At 51.8% G+C, this 20560-nt stretch overlaps 1 protein-coding gene and 1 long non-coding RNA gene across 2 annotated transcripts; both read left to right on the top strand.

Moving 5' to 3' along the window:
* The first annotated feature begins 1535 nt into the window (after nucleotides 1-1535).
* LOC146760487 (uncharacterized) lies at nucleotides 1536-9899 on the top strand. The gene is made up of 5 exons (XR_014947424.1): nucleotides 1536-2709; nucleotides 3626-3788; nucleotides 8725-8827; nucleotides 8914-8977; nucleotides 9338-9899. It is a non-coding gene; the product is annotated as an uncharacterized LOC146760487 (long non-coding RNA).
* Nucleotides 9900-10592: 693 nt separating this feature from the next.
* On the top strand, nucleotides 10593-19961 carry LOC146760486 (uncharacterized). Its single transcript, XM_085550824.1, has 5 exons — nucleotides 10593-12771; nucleotides 13688-13850; nucleotides 18787-18889; nucleotides 18976-19039; nucleotides 19400-19961. The coding sequence occupies exon 1, from the start codon at nucleotides 10861-10863 to the stop codon at nucleotides 11719-11721; it is 861 nt and encodes a 286-aa protein (XP_085406950.1). The 5' UTR covers nucleotides 10593-10860; the 3' UTR covers nucleotides 11722-12771; nucleotides 13688-13850; nucleotides 18787-18889; nucleotides 18976-19039; nucleotides 19400-19961.
* Nucleotides 19962-20560: the final 599 nt, after the last annotated feature.

Genomic DNA, 20560 nt, shown 5'->3' with positions numbered 1-20560 from the left:
CCCGTAAGTGCTGGTGACAGGCTGTGAGCATCTCCTTGCTCTCTGAGGACTGACAGAAAGAAACCAGAGGAGGGGAAGCAGCCCGGCAGGAAGAAGGGTGTCCCGTGCTCAGCCCCTTGAGTTGGCCTCTCTTCCCTGAGGGCTCTTTCAGCTTCTGATGGATGCACCGTGTGTTGCTGTTTGCCCTGGGAAGCCCAGCTGCACGCTGGCAGCCGTGGCCTGTGCATCAGCCTCCCCTTGAGGCCCAAGGAGTTGTTTGTTTTTATGTATTCACTATTGGTGTGGCATTTTGTTGTTTTGTTCTGCTTAGAGATCAAGGGGTAATTTAACACCGTTGGAAGTCATTGGGGTTCAGGAGTAGCACATGTAGAATTTTGATCATGCAGCAAGTTGTGATTTCTACTGTGTTAAAGAACTGGCACACACATATACGCCTGCAGCCGGAGCTTGATTGACTCTCGTCAATACGGCCTTCCAAAGCCCGGCCCTGGGGAGTTGTCCAAAAATTTTCCAACCTTTTGTATTACCTAAGTTTATTTTAAACAGACAAGGAGGAGTAATCTCTTAAAGGCTTTTTTAAAGGCATTGGACTAGGTTTTGATTATCACGTCTCAGGAAGCTTCTGCATTCCACCTAGTGCTAATGTGATACATCAAGAGCAGATGACACAAGAGATTCAGGCCTTGCTGCCAGTCTTTTACGAATCAGAACTTTGTTTCATGTTGCCAGATATTGTGGTTTCCTTTTCAGGGGATTCCTTTGCTGTATAATAAGAAGGCCGAGGGCATCCTGGCCTGCATGGGAAACAGTGTTGCCAGCAGGAGCAGAGAGGTGATTGTCCCCCTGTTCTCAGCACTGATGAGGCCGCAGCTCGAGTGCTGTGTTCAGTTTTGGGCCCCTCAGTGCAAGAAAGACATCGAGGCCCTGGAACGCGTTCAGAGGAGGGCAACAAAGCTGGTGAGGGGTCTGGAGCACAGGCCGTATGAGGAGCGGCTGAGGGAGCTGGGATTGTTCAGCCTGGAGAAGAGGAGGCTCAGGGGAGACCTCATTGCTCTCTCTAACTTCCTGAAGGGAGGCTGTAGTGAGCTGGGGCTCGGCCTCTTCTCTCGTGTCATTAATGATAGGACCAGAGGGAATGGCTTCAAGCTGCGACAGGGGAGATTCAGGCTGGACACTACGAGGTATTACTGCTCAGAAAGGGTGGCCAGGCACTGGAATGGACACAGGGAGGTGGTGAAGGGAAGGGGACGAGGGCGAGGAAGGAAGGAAGGGAAGGGGAAGGTAAAGGAAGGAAAGCGAGAGGAAAGACACGAAATGAGACGTGAATTTTGGGTCCTTTTCCGGCAGCCGCCCCCCCCCAACAGGCCCCAGCCCGGCCTGAGCCACGTGACAGTGCCAGTGCCAGTGACAGGAAGTGCTTCCTGCAGGCGGCGGAGAGCACTTCCGGGCCATGGCGGCATGGCGGCCATGAGCGGGGCCGGGAGGAGCGGGCTCTGTGCTGCGAACGGGGTCGGGCCTCGGTGCGGGGGCACGTAGGGGCTGTCGGGGGAGGAGCTCGCGGCGCTGCCGGCACCCAGAGGCGGCTCCCGGGCGGCTCCACGGTCTCGCTGTGCTGCGGAGTCACCCGGCCGGCCCCAAAAGCCTGGAGGCAGAGCCTGAGCCGGCCCCGGCCCGGATCGTGTGGTGCGGCTCCGGCCGTGCTGGGCTGTGCGGCAGGAAGATGACTTGCGGAATCAAACTCTATAACCCAAAGATGGGTTCTAAAGCAGGTATGTTTATTCCAGCGTTGCGCAGCGCCGGGTGCAAGCGGGAGAGCTCCACCAAACTTGCACACCGTAAGGAGAAAAGTGTGTTACAGATATAGGTTAAGCTAATACGTAATCAATAGTCTCCTCCTCAGTTTGATTACATATTCATTACATTCCCTAGGACCCCGTTCCCCGCGACCCTTGCCGTTGTTTTGGGGTGAAATTCTTCTTCTGTTTTCTTCTTGGTGTTATCTGCTGGTATCGTTCTCCCATGTCAGCATCATCTTGCCCGGGGGTATCTAATCCTTCTTCTTGTCAGAGGTCTCCGGACAATTTCTTCTTATCTTTATTGCCCTCTTCTCTGGTTTTATTTTGACTAAGTGTCTGTAATTCCCCCTATCCCTGCACTTTTAAATGTAAACTATCTGCAGTTACCCTTTGTCTCGGATTCTGTGAAGTTCCCCTTTCCCTTTCTATAGCAAAGTGTTACCTTGCCTCCATTTCAGTCTTTGGGTCCCCAGGGAGGCTCTCCCTGGGGGTGTCCCGATTCGAAGGCAGGATTCAATCCCGCCGCAGCCCGTCCATGGCAGGCAAACGCTTCTCTCCTCTGCTCTTGGGACTCAGCAGTGCCAGGGGTTTCACAGCGCGCGTGTTGCAGTGGCTGGCAGCCTCCGTGTGTTTCTCTATTGCATACAGGATCCCATGGTGGAGCCGCGTCAGAAGCAGACGTTGGTGTCTTGTGGCAGGAGCAAGGGCAGTGGAAGCGCTGCCCAGGGCAGGGCGGTGGTGACTGCCATGAGAGCGGAGGTCTGATGCCATCTGCGAGGGATGGGATTTGCATCCGGTGGCTTTTCCGTTGCAGAATGTCCAGCAGCAGAGCGTGAGTGGCCGTGAAATGAAGCTGGGCCCCAGGAGAGCCGCCTGGAGCTGCGTCACGAGCTTCGTGCGTGGCCAGCGCAAGGTAGGTGTGCCTTACTGTAAGCGTGCGCTGAAGCAGTGTTGGTTAAGCACGGCTCACTCCTCTGTCTGCAACAGATGGGCTTTCTGCGCGCTTTATTGCTGTGGCCGTAGAATTCCCTCTTTCTTACCATCTGATCTGTGAAGGCTTTTGTGTGGGAAGGTTTTGAGGAATGAGGGAGTAGAAATTGCTTTAGTCACGAGTCATCTGGAAAGGTTTCACAGAAACGGTGACATTTGCAGAAGGAACGTATTGGCATTGGCAGTTGTGCCAAATACTCACTGGGATGGAGAGGAGGGAGTACCTGCAGAAGACCGTTCTCTTCTGGTTTTGAGGAAGCCGGGCAGAGCTCAGATTGCAGCTTAAGCAATGTTCTTTTGTCACACTCTGTGTCCTGTGTTGCGTTCTCTCCTTTCGATTCCAGTTCTCCTGACAGGTTAGGCTTGAATTCAGCATAATATCTGCTTCTCCCTGGGTTCAGGTTCTTTGGGTCTCCTGCCTGCTTTTCTCCCTTTTCTTAATGGAGAGTGGAGTTTCTACCACAGAGCAAAGTTTCGTGATTGACAGAAACAAATATGGAACATATTAGATGAACACAGCTCTGCATTTTTTTCTTCCTCCGAACAGCAAGGGACTCCTGTGCTCTCATTAATATCATCAGTGAGTAGATGCTGCCTTCTGCTGGAGCCTAAAATGCTTTCTGCAGTTGAGTGGTTGGAAACATAGGGTTTTAACTTAAAATTGTTTGCGCAGGGTGAAGGTTGGGAATACAATTAGAATACAGTTACACAGTGCTCTATCCCCAGCACTTTCCATCATTTTTCTTAACACAGCTTACGGTTCATTTCAAAACAAACTAACAAAGATGAACTTGGGTTAGCGTAGCCTGTTTTAAATGATCCTTCTGTGTCTTTTCCAGGCTGGTAGCAGAATGGAGACTTTCCCGAGGCACTGAGGAACAGACACAAGCTTCTTTTGAAGGCTTCAATGAAATTCTGCCCCAGCAGTATCTGTGGTCTTTTGATGCTAAGGAGCTGGACGTAAAGGATTCTTTGACTATTGCCAGATCCAGGCTGCTACAGGTATGTCACGGTTTAAACTAAAAATCCACCTGCGTCCGTGACAGGGACTGTGGGCCCAGCAGGGGCCCTAGGCCGAAAGGAAAAAAAGTTAATTAGGAAAAGAAAACAGCAGCAACAATCTAAGGAGGCACACTTATTTACTAAATTACTATATCGAAATACAGGATAACACAGTATAATACAATATAATTGAAAATTGAGCTAACGAATCAAGCAAAATAGGAGAGAGAATGAGTCCCGAAACCGAGAGGCCTACTGTAAATCTAGGCGAAACGGTGAAGGCTCCCACACACTCCCCTGAACGCCAGAACTCGAAAGACGTCAGTCTAGCCTGCGACAGAGTTAATATAGTGTCCAGGTCCCGTGACCTCGTGTTGTTCTCTGGGAGATGTAGTCTTCTTCTGTAAGTTGCAGATTCAGTAAAACTATTCATGCTTTATATGATGTTATGATGTGGAATACTGATAGCAAAATTACAAAATTATTAAACCATGACAAGGTAATACTTGCATTTCAGTCAGTGTCTGAAGAGCAAAGTTCATTAAGGCTGGCGGTTCTGTTTTCAGGATGTGTGAGAGAAGCCTTATGTATCAGTTAGTATTTGGTTACTGTGTTGGTCTTCACTTTCTTCTTTGCAACCAATTTACACGTTTCTAACGTTAAGATTCTGCCAGCATAAATTTTTTGGCTAACAGTGTTTTTGTAGTCCTTGACAATGTGATTTGCGTGTGTCTAAAGAGTGAGCAACTAGAAAGCAAGGGAGCAAAGAACCAAATATCAGCGGATGGTCAAATTACTGAGTGGAGCAGGTTTTAGCTGCTTTTGGGTTCTCCAAGTTATACTCTACAGCAAAACATCGTATTTCTAGCACAGAATGGTACGGTTAGGTAAAGACAAAGTACGCTGTTAGTTTGAATGTCTAAATACAAATGTTTTCATGAGTGGTATTTCTCTTTTGTGGCCTCTCCACATTTTCTTTGTGAGCGGATGTTATTATTTGCTATGAAAGTTTGAGAGTTTAATATTAAAAACGAGTGTAGTGTGATTGCAGGTGCTTTTAAGTACAGTAGTATTTCAGTACAATAGTCTTGCTGTAGAAGCAAAGTAGTAGGTTGTAGTTTCAATGATTCCATGTGGGTGCCCAGCCCAAAGTGGGGATTTCCTTATGAAAGGAGGGGGAGGGTGAAGGAGGCCGAGGGCCCTTTTCTCGGGGCCAGCTCTCTGTGCCCTCTTGCTGGCCGGAGAGAAGGGCTGCCCGCTGGACACAGTGAGTGCCTTGTAGCTCCCGTGCCGTGCCCTGCCCTCCAGCCCCCTCCTCATCCTATGCGGAACACCACTCCCAGCAGCACAGGTGCCATTTTGGAATCTTCCCCATGTCACAGCTGTCACCTTGGTTGCTGCGGCTCCACCCGACTCACTCACCTCTGAGAGTGCTGGGCAGGTAGCAGCCATGTCCAGCACGAAGCGAGGGCGAGAGGAATGTAGTGAGGATTTAAGTGGGAGAAGGAGCTGGGGGCCCCAGAACCGAAGAGGAGGAGGGTGCCCGCCATAACCATCAAATGGAGGAGGGGGAAAGGAGCCCGTTTCCATCATGCCTGGACCAGCCCTGTGACCACCACCCATGTGGAGCCGATGGAGGTGGATCCCCCTCCGGAGGAACCGATGGAGGTGGATCCCCCTCCAGAGGAGGCCATGGACGTGGATCCGCCCGCGGCATAGCTGGCCTGGCACCACACCACCGTGGTCATGGTCATGACCGTTGGCATGGTCACAGCTTCACCATCGCTGGTCCAGGCACTCGGCTCCTTTCCTGCTGCGTGGCCCCTGCCCCCAGCATGAGCTGGGTGGCATTATTTAACATCTTCTTCTCCTCCACCTCGTTGCTCCTCCGGTTCTGTGGGCCCCCAGTTCCTTCTTCCCCCTGTTGTAGTTAGGTGTTTGCTCTGTTCTTTGTTTTGATGGTTGTGTTAGGTTAGTGTTAGTGTTCAGTTTAGTTTTAGCGTTAGGGATAGGTTCCTGTTTGTTCTTTAGAGTTAGGCATAGGTTCCTGTTTGTTCTTTAGGGTTAGGTATAGGTTTCTGTTGTTATTTTAGAGTTAGGCATAGGTTAGTGTTCGTACTTACAGTCAGGCATTGGCTGCTACACTCAAGTAAAAGTAACCGCTGCTCCTGGGTAAGCACACAGTGTTGCCATCAGGGCTCAAGCTCAGGCAGCCAGCTGACCGGGGCAGAATTTGTGTTAGACGCTGCTCAGTGACAACACCCAGAACAAAGTAGCAAGGATGTGAAGTGCAGGAGACTACTTGCGCTTAGCACATTCTGTCTGCTGTAACAGCATTACTCAAAGATTTCTAATCAGGCCAAGATCTTTGTGATGCAGCAGTTTGTTCATTATTGCCATCATGGGCGCACAACCCTTCTGGCGAGGAATGGAAGGCCCTATATGCTGGCCCGACCCTACCCGCAGGGAGACGTGCTCCCTCCCCTGGGCACGGGTCAGGGACATTGCTGGGAGACTTCCCAGTCTGATCTGCCCTTCTGTCTACTATCCCCTGCTGATAGTTCAGGCTGGCAGTGAAGAAGTTAGTAAAAAAAGCCTGAAGGCTATCAAAGATGATTTCAGGGGACTGGGGCGGGTAATCGAAGGAACAGGTGTGCGGGTGGTTATTGCATCTGTACTTTCAGTGGCAGGGAGGGATACTGAGTTGGACCTAAAAACCCACCTCTTAAACAAATGGTTAAAGAGTCGGTGCAGACATAGGAGTCTTGGTGTTTTTCACCATGGGGCAATTTATTTGGCTCCTGGCATGACAGCTACAGACGGAAGCGGCCTGTCTCAAAGGGGTAAGAGGGTTCTAGCTGAGGAACTGTCAGGACCCCACCAAAAACCTGCACCCTGACTTGTAAAATGGTTACACAGATATAGGTACACCTCATACATAGTCAATGATGTAAGGAAGGACACTGGACACACCTTCGTTGGCTCCACAGCCGCAGTCCAACACGGCGGCCAGGCCCGTCGATCCATTCCTTTGCTTGCTGCCAGTTCCCACAGGGAGTCCTCACTCAGACACCTGAAACAACAACGCACACAAACACATCAGGCAAACAACAGACACGCACACAAACACAAAACGCCCTCCTCGGATCCCGCCACTCACCCTTCCTTTGCCAACTTCTCTCGCTCACCTTCAGGGCAGTGCCAGCCCCTTCAACCCGATCACAGAATCACAGAATGACCCGGGTTGGAAGGGACCTCAAGGATCATGAAGCACCAACCCCCGCCTGGCTGCGGGGCTGTGGCAGCCGGTGTGGCTGGGTGCAGCACGTGGGCATGTGGGAGGGCCTGCAGCAGGGATGTGGGGTGTAATCAGAGTGACTGGAATTCCAATTCAGTCAGAGGTCTTAATTGTAGGTAAGGGTTGAATCCGCCGAGGTGCCGCACAAGGAGAGGCGCTGGGTGCGACTATGGAAAGCAGAGCTTGTGTGTCCCAGGAGGCAGGCGTAGTCAGGTCCCCTTTGGAGCCTGCCGTTGTTGGTGCTCAGCTCAGGAGCCCCATCAGGAGCTGCTGCGTGCTGCGTCTGTGTCACGGACTTATCTAGATCAATATGATTGACTGATCAATCTATGATCTCCAGATGATGTTATGATGTGAAATACCAATAGAAAAAAATACAAAACCACAACAGTATGGCAGCCCAAAAAGATTCCCTTGTGGAAGAAGGGGGAGGGTGAAGGAGGGTGAAGGAGGCCGAGGGCCCTTTACTTGGGGCCGGCTCGTCTGTGCCCTCTTGCTGGCCAGAGAGAAGGGCTGCCCGCTGGGCACAGGGAGCACCTTGTAGCTCCCGTACCATGCCCTGCCCTCCAGCCCCCTCCTCATCCTATGTGGAACTCCAGTGCCAGCAGTGCGGCCGCCATTTTAGAACCCTCTCCATGTCACCATGGTCACCGTTGCCGCATGCCTCTGACAGTTGTGGCAGTTAACAGCCATGCCTGCTGCAAAGAGGGCGAGGGTTGAAGTTTCTGGTGGGAGGATGGAGCTGGGGGCCCTAGGAGTCAGAAGGAGGAGGGGGCCCGCCATGACCATCAGGCAGAGGAGGGGTAAGAGAGCCATTATCCATCATGCCTGGACCAGCCCTGTGACCACCACCCATGTGGAGCCTATGGAGGTGGATCCCCCTCCGGAGGAACCGATGGAGGTGGATCCCCCTCCGGAGGAACCGATGGAGGTGGATCCCCCTCCGGAGGAACCGATGGAGGTGGATCCCCCTCCAGAGGAGCCCATGGACGTGGATCCGCCCGCGGCATAGCTGGCCTGGCACCACACCACCGTGCCAGGCCCCGCGTTGGCATGGTCACAGCTTCACCATCGCTGGTCCAGGCACTCGGCTCCTTTCCTGCTGCGCGGCCCCTGCCCCCAGCATTAGCTGGGTGGCATTATTTAACATCTTCTGCTCCTCCACCTTGTTGCTCCTCTGGTTCTGTGGGCCCCCAGTTCCATCTTCCCCCTGTTAGGTTAGGTGTTTGTTATGTTCTTTTTTGTTGATGGTAGTGTTAAGTTAGTGTTAGTGTTAGTGTTCAGTTTAGTTTTAGTGTTAGGGATAGGTTCCTGTTCGTTTTTTAGAGTTAGGCATAGGTTCCTGTTTGTTCTTTAGGGTTAGGTATAGGTTTTTGTTGTTATTTTAGAGTTAGGTATAGGTTTTTGTTGTTATTTTAGAGTTAGGTATAGGTTTCTGTTGTTATTTTAGAGTTAGGCATAGGTTAGTGTTCGTACTTGCAGTCAGGCATTGGCTGTTACACTCAAGTAAAAGTAACCGCTGCTCCTTGGGTAAGCATGCAGCTGGTTGCTCACCCCGAGCAATGAGTGCGACTGCCCTGACAGTTTGATGACATCTGCGATGAACTGAATTTCCCTCTTGGGACTTTTCCTTTGCAGAACATGGAGGAGCAGAGCGTGAGTGGGCTGAGAAATGGAGCTGGGACTCAGGAGAGCAACACGTGGCTGTGTCCCAGAGCTCCCAAAGTGTGGCCATTGCAAGGTAGGAGTGCCTTACCGAAAGCGTTGTTCAAGCACAGCTCCTGGCACTGTCTGCAACAGATCCGCTCTCTGCGTGCTTTCTTTCAGTCGCTGGTGTTGTGCAGCACAGCCACGGCACGGCCCTCAGTGCGTACGCGAGGAGCGTGAAAAGGTAGGTGGTGAATTTTCATCTTGCTAACGCTAGGATTAGGAATGGTGAGCATTCCTAAAAGAGTGGCCACAAAGGTGTGATCTGCCTCGGGGAGAAGTTGATTCTCGCCTCTTCAGCTTTTCCCTTCTTTTCTGTCCACCTGTCCTTTCCAGCTCCTCCTCCCCTCAGCTGCAAGTGGGGCAGTGCTCGAGTGTGAGGACTCTTCCTTGGCATGCGGTAACAGACAATGGAGATGTGACTTTTGTGTCCTTCCTTGTTCTTGGGTTTGTAGCCCAGGGATATCTTGCGAGCAGCTCTCTAAGTCAGACTGTGCTGGCAGCGTGCGTGAGTGAAATAGTGCCTCTTTTTTCCCTCTTGCAGCAAGCTTGCCGAGGCAAGGCAAGCGCTACTCAGCTGAGGAAGAAAGCCGAGAAGGAAAGCAGAAAGCAACGATGAGGGCTTGAGCAAGAAGCTACAAAGGACAGCAGAACCACCTGCAACGCTTCCTCGGAGGTGGCACCAAGAGCTGCTGACTCAACAGTCCAGTTTACTGGCACAGCCGTGCTTTCCCTGTCATGGACGGTGGAGATGATGGAAGTGAACTGGACAGGAAGGACTTGTGCTGCGTTAGAAGCAATGAGGGCTTCACATAGGCAGGACTTGGTGTATGGCAAGAGCTGGAGACGCTGCGTTCCTTCAGGGTGTGTCTCTTGAGGTCCAGGCCTGGTGTAGGGTTAGGTTGAAATAGGGCTGGCTGGGACTGGAGAGGGAGGAGGTGACGTAGCCCCGGGGTTTGGCTTCTCCTTGGGTCTGACTGGAGGCTGAGTGACTGATTGCTAAGCGGCAATCCTGGGCACTGGGGTTTCATTTTGGGGTGTGGGCGGGGCAATAAATAGAAGCCAAATCTTCTTGTACGCAATAAAATTGAAGCGAACTTTCTAAACCTGGTGCTGCCTCTTTCAGTAGCTGGTCAGAACGTCCCTCGCTCGGGCTGGCAATCGCAGGGCGATGAAGCGGTCGGCTTCACGTCTCTCCCTTGACATGGTGCAGTGCAGGTTTTCCCCCGTTTCCTTGTTGGTCTTCCCAACCTGTGGCCTTTCAGCCAACCCGTAAGTGCTGGTGACAGGCTGTGAGCATCTCCTTGCTCTCTGAGGACTGACAGAAAGAAACCAGAGGAGGGGAAGCAGCCCGGCAGGAAGAAGGGTGTCCCGTGCTCAGCCCCTTGAGTTGGCCTCTCTTCCCTGAGGGCTCTTTCAGCTTCTGATGGATGCACCGTGTGTTGCTGTTTGCCCTGGGAAGCCCAGCTGCACGCTGGCAGCCGTGGCCTGTGCATCAGCCTCCCCTTGAGGCCCAAGGAGTTGTTTGTTTTTATGTATTCACTATTGGTGTGGCATTTTGTTGTTTTGTTCTGCTTAGAGATCAAGGGGTAATTTAACACCGTTGGAAGTCATTGGGGTTCAGGAGTAGCACATGTAGAATTTTGATCATGCAGCAAGTTGTGATTTCTACTGTGTTAAAGAACTGGCACACACATAGACGCCTGCAGCCGGAGCTTGATTGACTCTCGTCAATACGGCCTTCCAAAGCCCGGCCCTGGGGAGTTGTCCAAAAATTTTCCAACCTTTTGTATTACCTAAGTTTATTTTAAACAGACAAGGAGGAGTAATCTCTTAAAGGCTTTTTTAAAGGCATTGGACTAGGTTTTGATTATCACGTCTCAGGAAGCTTCTGCATTCCACCTAGTGCTAATGTGATACATCAAGAGCAGATGACACAAGAGATTCAGGCCTTGCTGCCAGTCTTTTACGAATCAGAACTTTGTTTCATGTTGCCAGATATTGTGGTTTCCTTTTCAGGGGATTCCTTTGCTGTATAATAAGAAGGCCGAGGGCATCCTGGCCTGCATGGGAAACAGTGTTGCCAGCAGGAGCAGAGAGGTGATTGTCCCCCTGTTCTCAGCACTGATGAGGCCGCAGCTCGAGTGCTGTGTTCAGTTTTGGGCCCCTCAGTGCAAGAAAGACATCGAGGCCCTGGAACGCGTTCAGAGGAGGGCAACAAAGCTGGTGAGGGGTCTGGAGCACAGGCCGTATGAGGAGCGGCTGAGGGAGCTGGGATTGTTCAGCCTGGAGAAGAGGAGGCTCAGGGGAGACCTCATTGCTCTCTCTAACTTCCTGAAGGGAGGCTGTAGTGAGCTGGGGCTCGGCCTCTTCTCTCGTGTCATTAATGATAGGACCAGAGGGAATGGCTTCAAGCTGCGACAGGGGAGATTCAGGCTGGACACTACGAGGTATTACTGCTCAGAAAGGGTGGCCAGGCACTGGAATGGACACAGGGAGGTGGTGAAGGGAAGGGGACGAGGGCGAGGAAGGAAGGAAGGGAAGGGGAAGGTAAAGGAAGGAAAGCGAGAGGAAAGACACGAAATGAGACGTGAATTTTGGGTCCTTTTCCGGCAGCCGCCCCCCCCCAACAGGCCCCAGCCCGGCCTGAGCCACGTGACAGTGCCAGTGCCAGTGACAGGAAGTGCTTCCTGCAGGCGGCGGAGAGCACTTCCGGGCCATGGCGGCATGGCGGCCATGAGCGGGGCCGGGAGGAGCGGGCTCTGTGCTGCGAACGGGGTCGGGCCTCGGGGCGGGGGCACGGAGGGGCTGTCGGGGGAGGAGCTCGCGGCGCTGCCGGCACCCAGAGGCGGCTCCCGGGCGGCTCCACGGTCTCGCTGTGCTGCGGAGTCACCCGGCCGGCCCCAAAAGCCTGGAGGCAGAGCCTGAGCCGGCCCCGGCCCGGATCGTGTGGTGCGGCTCCGGCCGTGCTGGGCTGTGCGGCAGGAAGATGACTTGCGGAATCAAACTCTATAACCCAAAGATGGGTTCTAAAGCAGGTATGTTTATTCCAGCGTTGCGCAGCGCCGGGTGCAAGCGGGAGAGCTCCACCAAACTTGCACACCGTAAGGAGAAAAGTGTGTTACAGATATAGGTTAAGCTAATACGTAATCAATAGTCTCCTCCTCAGTTTGATTACATATTCATTACATTCCCTAGGACCCCGTTCCCCGCGACCCTTGCCGTTGTTTTGGGGTGAAATTCTTCTTCTGTTTTCTTCTTGGTGTTATCTGCTGGTATCGTTCTCCCATGTCAGCATCATCTTGCCCGGGGGTATCTAATCCTTCTTCTTGTCAGAGGTCTCCGGACAATTTCTTCTTATCTTTATTGCCCTCTTCTCTGGTTTTATTTTGACTAAGTGTCTGTAATTCCCCCTATCCCTGCACTTTTAAATGTAAACTATCTGCAGTTACCCTTTGTCTCGGATTCTGTGAAGTTCCCCTTTCCCTTTCTATAGCAAAGTGTTACCTTGCCTCCATTTCAGTCTTTGGGTCCCCAGGGAGGCTCTCCCTGGGGGTGTCCCGATTCGAAGGCAGGATTCAATCCCGCCGCAGCCCGTCCATGGCAGGCAAACGCTTCTCTCCTCTGCTCTTGGGACTCAGCAGTGCCAGGGGTTTCACAGCGCGCGTGTTGCAGTGGCTGGCAGCCTCCGTGTGTTTCTCTATTGCATACAGGATCCCATGGTGGAGCCGCGTCAGAAGCAGACGTTGGTGTCTTGTGGCAGGAGCAAGGGCAGTGGAAGCGCTGCCCAGGGCAGGGCGGTGGTGACTGCCATGAGAGCGGAGGTCTGATGCCATCTGCGAGGGATGGGATTTGCATCCGGTGGCTTTTCCGTTGCAGAATGTCCAGCAGCAGAGCGTGAGTGGCCGTGAAATGAAGCTGGGCCCCAGGAGAGCCGCCTGGAGCTGCGTCACGAGCTTCGTGCGTGGCCAGCGCAAGGTAGGTGTGCCTTACTGTAAGCGTGCGCTGAAGCAGTGTTGGTTAAGCACGGCTCACTCCTCTGTCTGCAACAGATGGGCTTTCTGCGCGCTTTATTGCTGTGGCCGTAGAATTCCCTCTTTCTTACCATCTGATCTGTGAAGGCTTTTGTGTGGGAAGGTTTTGAGGAATGAGGGAGTAGAAATTGCTTTAGTCACGAGTCATCTGGAAAGGTTTCACAGAAACGGTGACATTTGCAGAAGGAACGTATTGGCATTGGCAGTTGTGCCAAATACTCACTGGGATGGAGAGGAGGGAGTACCTGCAGAAGACCGTTCTCTTCTGGTTTTGAGGAAGCCGGGCAGAGCTCAGATTGCAGCTTAAGCAATGTTCTTTTGTCACACTCTGTGTCCTGTGTTGCGTTCTCTCCTTTCGATTCCAGTTCTCCTGACAGGTTAGGCTTGAATTCAGCATAATATCTGCTTCTCCCTGGGTTCAGGTTCTTTGGGTCTCCTGCCTGCTTTTCTCCCTTTTCTTAATGGAGAGTGGAGTTTCTACCACAGAGCAAAGTTTCGTGATTGACAGAAACAAATATGGAACATATTAGATGAACACAGCTCTGCATTTTTTTCTTCCTCCGAACAGCAAGGGACTCCTGTGCTCTCATTAATATCATCAGTGAGTAGATGCTGCCTTCTGCTGGAGCCTAAAATGCTTTCTGCAGTTGAGTGGTTGGAAACATAGGGTTTTAACTTAAAATTGTTTGCGCAGGGTGAAGGTTGGGAATACAATTAGAATACAGTTACACAGTGCTCTATCCCCAGCACTTTCCATCATTTTTCTTAACACAGCTTACGGTTCATTTCAAAACAAACTAACAAAGATGAACTTGGGTTAGCGTAGCCTGTTTTAAATGATCCTTCTGTGTCTTTTCCAGGCTGGTAGCAGAATGGAGACTTTCCCGAGGCACTGAGGAACAGACACAAGCTTCTTTTGAAGGCTTCAATGAAATTCTGCCCCAGCAGTATCTGTGGTCTTTTGATGCTAAGGAGCTGGACGTAAAGGATTCTTTGACTATTGCCAGATCCAGGCTGCTACAGGTATGTCACGGTTTAAACTAAAAATCCACCTGCGTCCGTGACAGGGACTGTGGGCCCAGCAGGGGCCCTAGGCCGAAAGGAAAAAAAGTTAATTAGGAAAAGAAAACAGCAGCAACAATCTAAGGAGGCACACTTATTTACTAAATTACTATATCGAAATACAGGATAACACAGTATAATACAATATAATTGAAAATTGAGCTAACGAATCAAGCAAAATAGGAGAGAGAATGAGTCCCGAAACCGAGAGGCCTACTGTAAATCTAGGCGAAACGGTGAAGGCTCCCACACACTCCCCTGAACGCCAGAACTCGAAAGACGTCAGTCTAGCCTGCGACAGAGTTAATATAGTGTCCAGGTCCCGTGACCTCGTGTTGTTCTCTGGGAGATGTAGTCTTCTTCTGTAAGTTGCAGATTCAGTAAAACTATTCATGCTTTATATGATGTTATGATGTGGAATACTGATAGCAAAATTACAAAATTATTAAACCATGACAAGGTAATACTTGCATTTCAGTCAGTGTCTGAAGAGCAAAGTTCATTAAGGCTGGCGGTTCTGTTTTCAGGATGTGTGAGAGAAGCCTTATGTATCAGTTAGTATTTGGTTACTGTGTTGGTCTTCACTTTCTTCTTTGCAACCAATTTACACGTTTCTAACGTTAAGATTCTGCCAGCATAAATTTTTTGGCTAACAGTGTTTTTGTAGTCCTTGACAATGTGATTTGCGTGTGTCTAAAGAGTGAGCAACTAGAAAGCAAGGGAGCAAAGAACCAAATATCAGCGGATGGTCAAATTACTGAGTGGAGCAGGTTTTAGCTGCTTTTGGGTTCTCCAAGTTATACTCTACAGCAAAACATCGTATTTCTAGCACAGAATGGTACGGTTAGGTAAAGACAAAGTACGCTGTTAGTTTGAATGTCTAAATACAAATGTTTTCATGAGTGGTATTTCTCTTTTGTGGCCTCTCCACATTTTCTTTGTGAGCGGATGTTATTATTTGCTATGAAAGTTTGAGAGTTTAATATTAAAAACGAGTGTAGTGTGATTGCAGGTGCTTTTAAGTACAGTAGTATTTCAGTACAATAGTCTTGCTGTAGAAGCAAAGTAGTAGGTTGTAGTTTCAATGATTCCATGTGGGTGCCCAGCCCAAAGTGGGGATTCCCTTATGAAAGGAGGGGGAGGGTGAAGGAGGCCGAGGGCCCTTTTCTCGGGGCCAGCTCTCTGTGCCCTCTTGCTGGCCGGAGAGAAGGGCTGCCCGCTGGACACAGGGAGTGCCTTGTAGCTCCCGTGCCGTGCCCTGCCCTCCAGCCCCCTCCTCATCCTATGCGGAACACCACTCCCAGCAGCACAGGTGCCATTTTGGAATCTTCCCCATGTCACAGCTGTCACCTTGGTTGCTGCGGCTCCACCCGACTCACTCACCTCTGAGAGTGCTGGGCAGGTAGCAGCCATGTCCAGCACGAAGCGAGGGCGAGAGGAATGTAGTGAGGATTTAAGTGGGAGAAGGAGCTGGGGGCCCCAGAACCGAAGAGGAGGAGGGTGCCCGCCATAACCATCAAATGGAGGAGGGGGAAAGGAGCCCGTTTCCATCATGCCTGGACCAGCCCTGTGACCACCACCCATGTGGAGCCGATGGAGGTGGATCCCCCTCCGGAGGAACCGATGGAGGTGGATCCCCCTCCAGAGGAGCCCATGGACGTGGATCCGCCCGCGGCATAGCTGGCCTGGCACCACACCACCGTGGTCATGGTCATGACCGTTGGCATGGTCACAGCTTCACCATCGCTGGTCCAGGCACTCGGCTCCTTTCCTGCTGCGTGGCCCCTGCCCCCAGCATGAGCTGGGTGGCATTATTTAACATCTTCTTCTCCTCCACCTCGTTGCTCCTCCGGTTCTGTGGGCCCCCAGTTCCTTCTTCCCCCTGTTGTAGTTAGGTGTTTGCTCTGTTCTTTGTTTTGATGGTTGTGTTAGGTTAGTGTTAGTGTTCAGTTTAGTTTTAGCGTTAGGGATAGGTTCCTGTTTGTTCTTTAGAGTTAGGCATAGGTTCCTGTTTGTTCTTTAGGGTTAGGTATAGGTTTCTGTTGTTATTTTAGAGTTAGGCATAGGTTAGTGTTCGTACTTACAGTCAGGCATTGGCTGCTACACTCAAGTAAAAGTAACCGCTGCTCCTGGGTAAGCACACAGTGTTGCCATCAGGGCTCAAGCTCAGGCAGCCAGCTGACCGGGGCAGAATTTGTGTTAGACGCTGCTCAGTGACAACACCCAGAACAAAGTAGCAAGGATGTGAAGTGCAGGAGACTACTTGCGCTTAGCACATTCTGTCTGCTGTAACAGCATTACTCAAAGATTTCTAATCAGGCCAAGATCTTTGTGATGCAGCAGTTTGTTCATTACTGCCATCATGGGCGCACAACCCTACTGGCGAGGAATGGAAGGCCCTATATGCTGGCCCGACCCTACCCGCAGGGAGACGTGCTCCCTCCCCTGGGCACGGGTCAGGGACATTGCTGGGAGACTTCCCAGTCTGATCTGCCCTTCTGTCTACTATCCCCTGCTGATAGTTCAGGCTGGCAGTGAAGAAGTTAGTAAAAAAAGCCTGAAGGCTATCAAAGATGATTTCAGGGGACTGGGGCGGGTAATCGAAGGAACAGGTGTGCGGGTGGTTATTGCATCTGTACTTTCAGTGGCAGGGAGGGATACTGAGTTGGACCTAAAAACCCACCTCTTAAACAAATGGTTAAAGAGTCGGTGCAGACATAGGAGTCTTGGTGTTTTTCACCATGGGGCAATTTATTTGGCTCCTGGCATGACAGCTACAGACGGAAGCGGCCTGTCTCAAAGGGGTAAGAGGGTTCTAGCTGAGGAACTGTCAGGACCCCACCAAAAACCTGCACCCTGACTTGTAAAATGGTTACACAGATATAGGTACACCTCATACATAGTCAATGATGTAAGGAAGGACACTGGACACACCTTCGTTGGCTCCACAGCCGCAGTCCAACACGGCGGCCAGGCCCGTCGATCCATTCCTTTGCTTGCTGCCAGTTCCCACAGGGAGTCCTCATTCAGACACCTGAAACAACAACGCACACAAACACATCAGGCAAACAACAGACACGCACACAAACACAAAACGCCCTCCTCGGATCCCGCCACTCACCCTTCCTTTGCCAACTTCTCTCGCTCACCTTCAGGGCAGTGCCAGCCCCTTCAACCCGATCACAGAATCACAGAATGACCCGGGTTGGAAGGGACCTCAAGGATCATGAAGCACCAACCCCCGCCTGGCTGCGGGGCTGTGGCAGCCGGTGTGGCTGGGTGCAGCACGTGGGCATGTGGGAGGGCCTGCAGCAGGGATGTGGGGTGTAATCAGAGTGACTGGAATTCCAATTCAGTCAGAGGTCTTAATTGTAGGTAAGGGTTGAATCCGCCGAGGTGCCGCACAAGGAGAGGCGCTGGGTGCGACTATGGAAAGCAGAGCTTGTGTGTCCCAGGAGGCAGGCGTAGTCAGGTCCCCTTTGGAGCCTGCCGTTGTTGGTGCTCAGCTCAGGAGCCCCATCAGGAGCTGCTGCGTGCTGCGTCTGTGTCACGGACTTATCTAGATCAATATGATTGACTGATCAATCTATGATCTCCAGATGATGTTATGATGTGAAATACCAATAGAAAAAAATACAAAACCACAACAGTATGGCAGCCCAAAAAGATTCCCTTGTGGAAGAAGGGGGAGGGTGAAGGAGGGTGAAGGAGGCCGAGGGCCCTTTACTTGGGGCCGGCTCGTCTGTGCCCTCTTGCTGGCCAGAGAGAAGGGCTGCCCGCTGGGCACAGGGAGCACCTTGTAGCTCCCGTACCATGCCCTGCCCTCCAGCCCCCTCCTCATCCTATGTGGAACTCCAGTGCCAGCAGTGCGGCCGCCATTTTAGAACCCTCTCCATGTCACCATGGTCACCGTTGCCGCATGCCTCTGACAGTTGTGGCAGTTAACAGCCATGCCTGCTGCAAAGAGGGCGAGGGTTGAAGTTTCTGGTGGGAGGATGGAGCTGGGGGCCCTAGGAGTCAGAAGGAGGAGGGGGCCCGCCATGACCATCAGGCAGAGGAGGGGTAAGAGAGCCATTTTCCATCATGCCTGGACCAGCCCTGTGACCACCACCCATGTGGAGCCTATGGAGGTGGATCCCCCTCCGGAGGAACCGATGGAGGTGGATCCCCCTCCGGAGGAACCGATGGAGGTGGATCCCCCTCCGGAGGAACCGATGGAGGTGGATCCCCCTCCAGAGGAGCCCATGGACGTGGATCCGCCCGCGGCATAGCTGGCCTGGCACCACACCACCGTGCCAGGCCCCGCGTTGGCATGGTCACAGCTTCACCATCGCTGGTCCAGGCACTCGGCTCCTTTCCTGCTGCGCGGCCCCTGCCCCCAGCATTAGCTGGGTGGCATTATTTAACATCTTCTGCTCCTCCACCTTGTTGCTCCTCTGGTTCTGTGGGCCCCCAGTTCCATCTTCCCCCTGTTAGGTTAGGTGTTTGTTATGTTCTTTTTTGTTGATGGTAGTGTTAAGTTAGTGTTAGTGTTAGTGTTCAGTTTAGTTTTAGTGTTAGGGATAGGTTCCTGTTCGTTTTTTAGAGTTAGGCATAGGTTCCTGTTTGTTCTTTAGGGTTAGGTATAGGTTTTTGTTGTTATTTTAGAGTTAGGTATAGGTTTTTGTTGTTATTTTAGAGTTAGGTATAGGTTTCTGTTGTTATTTTAGAGTTAGGCATAGGTTAGTGTTCGTACTTGCAGTCAGGCATTGGCTGTTACACTCAAGTAAAAGTAACCGCTGCTCCTTGGGTAAGCATGCAGCTGGTTGCTCACCCCGAGCAATGAGTGCGACTGCCCTGACAGTTTGATGACATCTGCGATGAACTGAATTTCCCTCTTGGGACTTTTCCTTTGCAGAACATGGAGGAGCAGAGCGTGAGTGGGCTGAGAAATGGAGCTGGGACTCAGGAGAGCAACACGTGGCTGTGTCCCAGAGCTCCCAAAGTGTGGCCATTGCAAGGTAGGAGTGCCTTACCGAAAGCGTTGTTCAAGCACAGCTCCTGGCACTGTCTGCAACAGATCCGCTCTCTGCGTGCTTTCTTTCAGTCGCTGGTGTTGTGCAGCACAGCCACGGCACGGCCCTCAGTGCGTACGCGAGGAGCGTGAAAAGGTAGGTGGTGAATTTTCATCTTGCTAACGCTAGGATTAGGAATGGTGAGCATTCCTAAAAGAGTGGCCACAAAGGTGTGATCTGCCTCGGGGAGAAGTTGATTCTCGCCTCTTCAGCTTTTCCCTTCTTTTCTGTCCACCTGTCCTTTCCAGCTCCTCCTCCCCTCAGCTGCAAGTGGGGCAGTGCTCGAGTGTGAGGACTCTTCCTTGGCATGCGGTAACAGACAATGGAGATGTGACTTTTGTGTCCTTCCTTGTTCTTGGGTTTGTAGCCCAGGGATATCTTGCGAGCAGCTCTCTAAGTCAGACTGTGCTGGCAGCGTGCGTGAGTGAAATAGTGCCTCTTTTTTCCCTCTTGCAGCAAGCTTGCCGAGGCAAGGCAAGCGCTACTCAGCTGAGGAAGAAAGCCGAGAAGGAAAGCAGAAAGCAACGATGAGGGCTTGAGCAAGAAGCTACAAAGGACAGCAGAACCACCTGCAACGCTTCCTCGGAGGTGGCACCAAGAGCTGCTGACTCAACAGTCCAGTTTACTGGCACAGCCGTGCTTTCCCTGTCATGGACGGTGGAGATGATGGAAGTGAACTGGACAGGAAGGACTTGTGCTGCGTTAGAAGCAATGAGGGCTTCACATAGGCAGGACTTGGTGTATGGCAAGAGCTGGAGACGCTGCGTTCCTTCAGGGTGTGTCTCTTGAGGTCCAGGCCTGGTGTAGGGTTAGGTTGAAATAGGGCTGGCTGGGACTGGAGAGGGAGGAGGTGACGTAGCCCCGGGGTTTGGCTTCTCCTTGGGTCTGACTGGAGGCTGAGTGACTGATTGCTAAGCGGCAATCCTGGGCACTGGGGTTTCATTTTGGGGTGTGGGCGGGGCAATAAATAGAAGCCAAATCTTCTTGTACGCAATAAAATTGAAGCGAACTTTCTAAACCTGGTGCTGCCTCTTTCAGTAGCTGGTCAGAACGTCCCTCGCTCGGGCTGGCAATCGCAGGGCGATGAAGCGGTCGGCTTCACGTCTCTCCCTTGACATGGTGCAGTGCAGGTTTTCCCCCGTTTCCTTGTTGGTCTTCCCAACCTGTGGCCTTTCAGCCAACCCGTAAGTGCTGGTGACAGGCTGTGAGCATCTCCTTGCTCTCTGAGGACTGACAGAAAGAAACCAGAGGAGGGGAAGCAGCCCGGCAGGAAGAAGGGTGTCCCGTGCTCAGCCCCTTGAGTTGGCCTCTCTTCCCTGAGGGCTCTTTCAGCTTCTGATGGATGCACCGTGTGTTGCTGTTTGCCCTGGGAAGCCCAGCTGCACGCTGGCAGCCGTGGCCTGTGCATCAGCCTCCCCTTGAGGCCCAAGGAGTTGTTTGTTTTTATGTATTCACTATTGGTGTGGCATTTTGTTGTTTTGTTCTGCTTAGAGATCAAGGGGTAATTTAACACCGTTGGAAGTCATTGGGGTTCAGGAGTAGCACATGTAGAATTTTGATCATGCAGCAAGTTGTGATTTCTACTGTGTTAAAGAACTGGCACACACATATACGCCT

This window comes from Coturnix japonica, chromosome 6, assembly GCF_054131305.1.
Source record: "Coturnix japonica strain WE chromosome 6, WE-NBRP24, whole genome shotgun sequence".
Classification (NCBI taxonomy): Eukaryota; Metazoa; Chordata; class Aves; order Galliformes; family Phasianidae; genus Coturnix; species Coturnix japonica.
This window is presented reverse-complemented; position numbering and strand designations above follow the sequence as displayed.

Coding starts and splice junctions, on each gene's coding strand:
- LOC146760486 (XM_085550824.1), top strand. CDS start 10,861: ATGGGAAACAGTGTTGCCAGCAGGAGCAGAGAGGTGATTGTCCCCCTG.